The sequence below is a fragment of the Danio aesculapii genome, chromosome 14 (genome assembly GCF_903798145.1).
Source record: "Danio aesculapii chromosome 14, fDanAes4.1, whole genome shotgun sequence".
In the NCBI taxonomy this organism is placed as follows: domain Eukaryota; kingdom Metazoa; phylum Chordata; class Actinopteri; order Cypriniformes; family Danionidae; genus Danio; species Danio aesculapii.
This window is the reverse complement of record NC_079448.1, coordinates 34,488,768-34,498,395: the sequence shown is the minus strand read 5'-3', so window position 1 is coordinate 34,498,395 and position 9,628 is coordinate 34,488,768. Positions and strand designations below refer to the sequence as shown.

The window sequence follows — 9,628 nt, the reverse complement described above, 5'->3', positions numbered from 1 at the left end:
TTGTGAGATTGTTTAAATTTTAAGCATAGCTAAAATAATAAAAAATTCACGCATAAAATTTAATAAAGCCTTACTTTTAAAAAATCTACAAGCAACAATTTTATGGATGGCAGTGATTTCATTCCATCTGCATCTGATGTGATGATTCGGTTTTGACTCATAATATCCTGTTGCTCGCACTACAGCATGGCGTGTTTTACATCCACCCCAGCTTCTGCAAACGCTGGCAACAGGCTAGTGCATTTGTGAATATTCGAGCGTACAGTATCAAAAGGTGGTTCCTCAGGTTATTTCAGCGTTCGCGTCCACCGTGTCACCGCTGACGTCGGCTGACACTCGGTGGAAGCCCCTCTCCTTCCCTCGCGCTTTTTTGTTCTCCGGTTTGCTTCATTCGCGAGGGTTCGTCGTGTTTTCCTCTCCTCGAGCTTCATGCGGGAGCCGCTTTTCTATATCAATGTGCATTAATGTAGGAGACAACGTGGAAGAGATAAGGTGAGATAACCTTGTTGATAACAAAGAGCACTACGCGAAGGTCTGCGTTTGATTGTGACATTGGCGGACTTGTTACTACCACGCGCTTTGAAAACTCGACTACAGTTGTCTGCATGTGTAACTGCATGTTGATAGATGTCGATAGAAGGTACGAGAACCATCGCTTTCCTTATTGTGTATAAAAATCACGCACTTTTGTTTATTTTTAATGCATTTCTTGCAGAGCTCTTATCTCCTCACCTGGCACCTTTGTTTTGGATTTGCCAAGGATTTCCTAAAGCGGCAGTGGGCATACACGACTGAAGGATTTCGGGTTTTAGTCTAATTCGGGATCTATACATCCAAACTGGGATCTATGAGCGGAAAAGTGGCTAAGCCTAAAGAAGAAAAGGATGCTTCAAAGGGTAAGGAGAGTCTTAAACCGTCTCCGTTCATCACAGGTTTAAAGCGACCGTGCGCTCTCATTCATCTCCCACTCGTTGCATTGTTGCTCAATTTTGAAAACATAAAAGCAGTTATGGAAATTGGCCAATATCAATGTGAAAACGTTGGTCTAAGACAAACGTTTACGAGAAGACAAATTCAATATGTTATGAACGATTAACAAAAACTGCCACCTGATAAAGCCTGAAAATCAGCACAATCCCATTGAGTCTGTTCTGCAGAGATGAATTATTGGGCTGTCGCTTTAACGTTGCCTGCAATAAAACCAATGATTTTTCCCCTTTTATGTTTCCTTTTTTGCACGTTAAGGTAACTATTAAAATATTCATCGTATTGGCAACGATGTGCGCCGTGTGATGACGCTGAATCGTTTGTTTTGGGTAGCGACTGCGCAAATGACCTATTGCGTAAAATGCGCTTCTGCACGTCTCTGGAACAGCCGTGCTTCAGCGGGATGTAAACTGGCCGACCATTGCCATGGAGACAAAGGGGCTACAGGTTTACCAAAGAAGCCTCCTCGCGATTAATTGACGTGCTTGCTGTCTGTCTGCTAAGGGCTTTGCATTGCAGTTTACATCAACATGAATATGCTGTGGTCTTTTGTTCAGACTGATGAAAACCAATAGAATATAGTATAATGAAAGCAAACCTGATAGCAAGCAACTTCTAAAAGATATATTTTTGAATATTTTACTTTATTGTTTTTTTTGTCCTCAATAAAATATTATTATATAGTTTTAAATTATTTTATTGAATTATTTATTTATTTACTTATTTATCCATACCCGCAGCCAGCCTGGTAAAAGGGGTGGTTCTTTTTTCCTCAAAGAATGCGCCTCATTTATTATTTTACTATGAGGTTTAAATACCACATTTATAGCACTATTTTTAGCTGTACTGTCAGATGGTCATCATAACCACCCTTTTAGATGTACCAAAATATTTCCTAATAAATATTTAGAATGAAGAAATATGAATAAATACTTATTTTCAAAAAAATTTAATTAATTACATCATATATCATTAGAAAAAATAGGAATCTGTTCAGTTTTTTAATTAAAAACTGTAGCCTATTGTCATTTGTTAGCCAAATAACAAACTGGCCAGCACATTCAACTTTCCTCAGTCAGAATTTGGCCATTTGAATTAAAAAATAAATAAATAACTCACCCAGCTGCTTTTTGGTGCTTCACAACTTTTATTGATCAGTTTTTGTTTCAAGAATAGATTAAATTCAAAGATTTAGATTAAATGTTACTTATAAAATTTTGTCTCTATTTAAAAACAAAACAGTAGCAAAAGATGACACTTGGTCTTAAAGCCTTTTTCGATGTTTTTGTTTTCCCCAAAATTTATGATGGCATAGCAGACAATGGGACAAATTCTGTACTTTTGTCAGTGAGGGGTGGGTCCTTCGAACCACCCAAACCCCCCTGGCTGTTCGGGCCTGTTATCTGTGAAGCCTGCCTTTAGTCATTAAAGTGTGATTGGAAATATTAATGAGCAAATAATTTAATAAATCATTTTATTATGGATTTTTTTAAAAATAAAACAAGAAAATGAGTGAATCTAAAAAAGATAGATCTATTCTATACACTGCTTGTTCAAAGTAATTTAAAATGAGTTGAAACAACACAGTTCTTAAGTTTTTTTATCTTAATTGTTTTATGTTCAATCCACTTAAATTTGTAAAAATGATTAAGTTAACTTAATCGATTTGTGGTGTGGCAATATGAAGGAATTGTGTGGAAGCCTGCATTTATTACAGTGCATTTCTCTTTAGTAAGAAAACAATGAGCAGACATACAGTACAAACTTGGCATGTAGTTATGGAAATTCAGCATAATCTTTATATGTGTTTTTATAATTACAGTAAATGTTCAGAAGACATTTTGAGAACAGAGAACAGAGTTTATTTATTTGTTTGTTTTAAGCAACACTTTGTCAATGCATTGCAGATGACTCATTTTCTCAGCATGCAGGCTTTCATCTTATTTGTTTTGAGCTATTGTGAAACACATTGCAATGGCCAACTCAACATCATTAAAACTTTCCATTAACTTTAGTGTTTTCACCATCTCCTGTTACCTTTACCAAGTATTTAATATGTAAACTTTTAGCACTTTACATTGTTTTAGAATAGTGTACTTACTGTCCACTTAACTAAGAAAAACAACAACTATGTGGGCTAAGTTCAGGGGTAGATTTAGGGAGAGTAGTTAGTTATTACCCTGTTTATGTATTAATCATGATGTACGTAGTATGTATTGTGCATTATGTAACACTTTTAAAATTTCTGCTTTCTTTAAAAAAAGTTTACAATATTTTAATAGCATGTTATGGATCTCAAATGAGACATTGTGTATGAAAATGTATAGGCTGTTTTTATTTTTCAGTCATTTTTGCTGAGTAAATTAAAGGCTGTGATGTTTACATGAGCTCCCAAGAGCTTCTCTTCTATTCTCTGACAAATAAAATGAAAGCTAATCACATTCAATTATAATACTGAGAGTGTACTGTAAAGTCAGTGTGTCATGTAAAGAAAGTGGATTAAGTCAAACTTGTCCCTCAAAGCCAACACTATATAGTCTCTATAGTCTCAAATATACTTTAAATCAAACAGTCAATTACCTAATCTGTTTAAAGGACGCCAGTGAATGGCAAAGGTTGTGCAAAAACAAATACACATTGCTATGATTAGTTGTTTTCTACTGCTCATTTCTCACCATTGTGTGTTTTTCTTGTGTGCTAATTTAGTTAATAAGAGAAAAGTGAACTGCACGTAAACACTTTCAGCACTGTAAACAGTGTCTGAATGTTTTTGAAAGGAATAGTTCACCCTAAACTGAAAATTTACTCACCCCCATGTGCTTTAAAATCTGTTACAAAAGTGCTACAACTTTCTTTGTCCTATTTTACACACAATATATATTAAAGAATGTTGGATACCTGTAACCATCAACCTTCATAGTAGGAAAAACATGCTATGTAAGTCAGTGGTTACAGGTTTCAAACATTCTTCAATATATTTGTATCCAATAGAAGAAATGAACTAAAACTGGTTTGGAACAAGTAAAGAGTGAGTAAAAGGCAGAAATAACTATCTGATTAATCGTATATTGCTGCAAAGCTGATTTCAGTTTGGTGCATTAGGTATTAAATTTTATTAGTCTTCTGCACTTTACAGGTGCAATGCGAGCACAAGCAAGGCATTTTTTTCTTTAAAGCCACTGGTGTTGCTATTAATTGTTGTTTCTGAATTCTGCATATACTTTAGACACTAAAGGGTAATTTATTCTTTTTGATATAACCTATAAAACACTGCAGGCCAGTGGAGAATTAAGACACCAGGTTGATTATTTTTATTATAATCACACTTAATAAAAACAGTCTGAAGAAACGCTTTGACATTCTCCCTTTCTACATGTCATTGGAAGGGGGAAGCCCCTCCATTAGTGATGATTTCTCCCTCATTACAATAAGATATTAGTCTTGTTTTTGAATCAGCCACTATGCTGACACATAGGCATTTGTAGCTCCACCCTCTTTTGAAAAGTGCACATTTAAATTTAAAGCGACAGTCACCAAAATCACACAATTTGGATCAGAGCCTAAAAGGGGCAGTTTCTAAGAGTTATTAAATTATTTGTGGAGTATTGTGAGCCTAATATGTCCCCTTTAAGTCATTAATTTACAGGAACTAATATAGTTCCAAGACAGCAAGAACCGATTTTAAAAGAAAAGGAAAAGTGTATACCTTGAATGCAAATGAAAATCACTTTCAACTGTTAACTAATAGATACAATAGATGCCATTTAAACAGAACATGTCTTTGCATCTAAAAGCGCAAGACACTTCACTCAGGAAGGGTTTTTAAAAATCCATCCCTGGAGTAGAGCACCAGGGTATGTGGATTTATCCCATTTGAGCACCTGTGAATGGTAGCTCATAACCCTTGCCCCTTCTCCTGGTTCTTCTGATTGGTCCACTGCTTTGGAACTGACATTGATGAGTGGCGCTGCATGCAAAAGTTCTTTTTACTTGACACTGCCTTCATAAAACATGGCACTCATGTGCAAGGCACTGCAGAATACGTTATCATAGCACATTATGCACATCCATCAAGCATGTATTTAAATAAAAAAACAATGGAAAATAGCACACTGTACTGGAAAAACATGCTCTGTATGGATGGCTCCTTATGGTGTTCACATCAGTAATGCAAGATTGAGTCTGGCCTGACGTTTGCAAATATCCCATCCCTAAATATCAATTGTTTGAGGGATGTAATGACGAACCAAGAACTGGTTGAAAATGGATTCAAATATGAGATGATTCAAATTGGTTGAGATGCCAAACAAATCGTGAAACAATTAAAGTACTGAATATGAATGAATCTCTGAGGGGACCTGATAGTGTTTAGAAAAATTTACATGGCATTTTCTTTCCAGTAAACAATCCATTATAAAGTTCATACCATTCACAAGTACAGCACTGTTTGTTTACAGCGGTAACCCAGGAAACACTATATCACTGCTGTTCATAAGCACCAACTGCTGGCAGAGAGTCAATTTGCTTCTCATTCAGTTCGTCTGCTGTTTTCTTGAGATATGTTTTACGTAGTAAGCCAACAGTTCAAAACATTCGGTTTTTGCTTTGAATTTTAAAACTATACAACCTAATTTAGATTAAAAACTCCTTTTGCAGCATGTACAAGTACTGCATCTTGATTTGGTTGCCTATAATTTTAAGTGGAATGAGCTTTGTAACTTGTAACTGGTTTTTATTGTAACTTGTTTGATTTGTGCTTTGTTTTAAAATTTCACAACTTCTCAAATTGAATCGTGAGTTCAGTTGCATGCTTACTCTGACTACTTTCAGATTTTCTAGCCATATGTCTTATTTAGGGCTTGATAAATATCAGTCTAGCGCTGTACTGTAATTCAGGCCAGCGGTGTTGAATGCTCAAGGGCACATGACTACAGCTCACACTAATTAGCCTGAGGATGAATGCCACAGGCTCCGGACCAGCTGAGCAGGGCCTGCAAGTCTTTCATATTTTCTTGCAGATGAATTCATCTCCAGGGCAGATGCGGTGCCAAATCAATAGGCATCCAGAGCATAATTTAGAGAGGCTTCATTAATCACAAAGCAGCAGAAGCCTCTTTTTTTCTCATTTTATTTTTTTTTTGTGCCCCGCTCTGACACCTGCTCTAATCTTCCTGGCATAGCGGCACCCCGACTGCTGCAGAAACATTCACTGATGGTGTGACTGGAGGTGGAATAAACACAGGCTTCCTTGATCTGCTGGACTTATGACTTGTTTATAAAGGAATGCTTTGTACAGTGGCATGTTTCAGTAGGTTCAATGGTGGACGTAACATTAAAGAGGAGACTTTGAACTTTTTGTTTTTATGTTGCCACCCACATTTCATGCCTTAAATGAGAGGAAACATTGATACTTTGTAAATTAAACAGAAAAAAATGCATTACTTCGGCATTCTTGAATGAAAGAATTGCATAATATTGCAAAAGTACTGAGTAATAATATGTTAATCAGTTTAACAAACTGTTCTGTTCAAAAGTTTGGGGGTGATTGGATTTTTAAATACATTAATTCAAGTCAAGTCAAGCTTTATTGTCATTCCACTACATGTGTGGACACACAGAAGAACAAAATGTTGTGTCTCGCAGGACAACGGTGTTACATAAATTAATCATAAATACAAACACAACACTAGACTTAACAGCTATTTTAAAATAAACCTTTGCATAACTAACATATACTTTAAGATACTGAACTAAACACATAACACAGGCTATACTAGTACTTTTACATGAAACTGAACAATGTTGTGCATGATATCATGCAAGAGAGGTATTTAAGGTTTAATATTCTGCAAGAGTTATTAAAAGTTGAGGCAAGCAGTGCAACATGATTGTGGTACATTTAAAGTAAACATCATTTTCCTTATTGAGTTTCTGTAAGATGGAGTTTAGATAAAGTGTCAGGTGCATAAGAGAGAAGAGTGTTTCTACAGGTGGTTTGTCAAGCCCCACTCACCTGTATAAAGCACAATTTCAAATGCACAATGTTTCCAAGAGACATGGAGTGGTTAAGAAAGTGTCTATAGTGCAAATCTGCAACTGGTGCAAGAGCACCGTTTTGTGGGCCTTGAGAAGCCGCTGCATCTGGACGCGCCGCCATCTTGGATAAGGACCATAAAGTCCTTAAAATTAAGGTCTTTAAAATGATCAAATTCTCACCAAAGTTGCATTTGATAAATACAGTAATATTGTAAATTAATGTTGTTATTATTATTACAGTGTTTCCTTCCCCTTCTCTGTCTTTCCAACTTCGCTTTCTGTCCAATTCTGTCTTACCAGAGTAAAGACAAATAAATGTCAAAATCTTTTAAAAAATAATAGTCAATTTCAGCATCATTGTCTGTCACTTGACCCCATCAGTATTATTCTAATTACAATTTCATGGCCTGTAATGGGAGTTTTAATAATTAATTAATTAATTTAATTTCTTTCTTGCTTTATATATATATATATATATATATATATATATATATATATATATATATATATATATATATATATGCACTTGCTTCATTAATTAATAAATTTTTACTATTTATTTATTAATTACTGAGTAGAAATGTAACAAAAGAGCACAATGTAAGCTAAATAAATGAACAAATAACATTTAAAAAGCTGTAGAAACACAGATGATGTCCTAATAAATAAAGACCTTAACACAACACTGCTGTAATGTGAAGTGATGCTGGACAACGGAGTGAGGAACCTTTTGCAGGTTTTATTTAACAGAATGGTCAGGCAAGCAGTGGTCAATGCAGGAACAAACAGAAGTGTATAATAAATATTAACAGGCGATAGGTCAGAAGGCAGGAAGCATACAATGTAAACAAGCAAAACAAAGCAAGGTCTAAACACGGAAGGCAAGGGAAACCGCGTCGTAATGTTAATAACAGTATAACAAGACTCAGCAATAAGGTGTGTGTGTGCTGTGTTTATAGTCCTAGTAATCAGTTCATGAGCGGCTTCAGCTGTGAGTGTTTGCAATCAGACAGGATCTAGGCCAGGTGTATGAGTGCTGCATAACTGGACCTTGTAGTTCTTTTGCTGGCAGATTTGTAGTTCTATGCAATACTTTGTGTTTACCAGCAATCTGCACAGGCTGGATTGCTGGTGATCGTGACAACTGCAATATATGATTTCAAATATAAGTAATACACCTGTAAAAATCACCATGGAAAATTATTTCATAATAACTTAACACATTTGGCCATATTTTTGGGCATTTTGAAAGTGTAATAATGAATAATGTAATAGTGAATAATGTCTTTACTGATTAGTTTACGGTGTTTAATCTGAATAAAGCATCACTTTCTTTAAAAAAAAGAAATAATAATCCCAAACTTTATCCATCGACAAAACTTCAAATGTTTTTTCATTCATTAATAATCCTTCGGCTTAGTCTCTTCATTTATCAGGGGTCACCACAGCTGAATAAACCACCAAAGACTGTGGGGAAACCAGAGCACACGGAGGAAACCCACACAAACACAGGGAGAACATGCAAACTCCACACAGAAATGCCAACTGACCCAGCCAGGACTCGAACCAGCAACCTTCTTGCTGTGAGGTGATAGTGCTAACCACTGAGCCACCATGTTGCCCCCAAATGTAATTTATTACCTACCATTTGTTTAGTAAATGTTTGGTAAAGGCTGCATAAGGACAGTGTGATTTAGGACAGCGTTCCACACTGTAGTTTACATCTTCCTCAACACTGACAGAAATCTCAGCATGCAGCCCTAGAGCAAGACTCCATCTGCATTAGAGAGCTGTCACTCCGCATCGCGGCATCCTCTCTGAAATGTTTGGGAATGTCGTGGGCCTGTCTCTATAGCTGTTCCCTTCACCTCGTCAATGACGGCCGCGTCGGTGAAGCAGCACGATTAGTGCTTTCTGATCGGCCGACCGTTTCTCGCTTCAACGCCTTAGAAGACCCTAGTGCTTGTCAAAACAGCAGCCTGAAAACATGCCTGAGGAGAGAGGAGAATAATGCAAATTTGGCTTTTGTTTGTTTTGGAGAACAGTCATACCGTTTCAAGTCCCTCTCTTCACTTTTGTCAGCTTGCATAATAGTTAAAGGGGACATATCATCTGATTTTTTTTTTTTGTTTGTAAGAGCTGTAATCCGGTTCCCGGTGCATCTTCCAACTTTGAAACCATGAAAATAGAACAACCCTGTAACTTTAACTTTTTTCATGCAAACATTTGCAAGCCCTAGTGATGCATGTATGTATGAGATCATATTATGTATTGTCGCATGACTTTAAGGATTACTTGATTCTTATTGGCCAATCACAACATTCCAAGGTATGCCATTTTCCCAGATAACAATTGGTTGAAAATTGGTTGAAAACGAATAAAACCGACTCATCTGGGTACTTTGGATCTTCTTGACAGTTAGTGAATATTCATAAATATATTGTCTGTCAGTCTTCTGTTTTTGACTGTTTGATGCCATCTTGTGACTAAATAATAATACAGGTAGCTTAGTTTAGTTTTGGCCGATACAGCCATTTTTTTTCAGCAAACTTTACATTAAATAAAAAGTTAGCAAATTGTTACAGATCAAAGCTAAGCCTTTTTT

General features: G+C 36.1%; 1 protein-coding gene across 2 annotated transcripts in view; it reads left to right on the top strand.

Annotated features, from left to right (window-relative positions):
- The first annotated feature begins 290 nt into the window (after positions 1–290).
- fgf13a (fibroblast growth factor 13a) overlaps positions 291–9,628 on the top strand; it is a 229,078-nt gene continuing 219,740 nt past the window's right edge. The window contains exons 1-2 of one of the 2 annotated variants that reach the window (XM_056472339.1): positions 291–492; positions 716–896. In XM_056472339.1, coding sequence (XP_056328314.1) covers positions 848–896 — 49 coding nt within the window. In that variant the 5' untranslated portion in view covers positions 291–492; positions 716–847. Of the gene's footprint in view, positions 641–715; positions 897–9,628 lie in introns of both variants that reach the window. The other variant, XM_056472340.1, reaches the window with a different exon arrangement.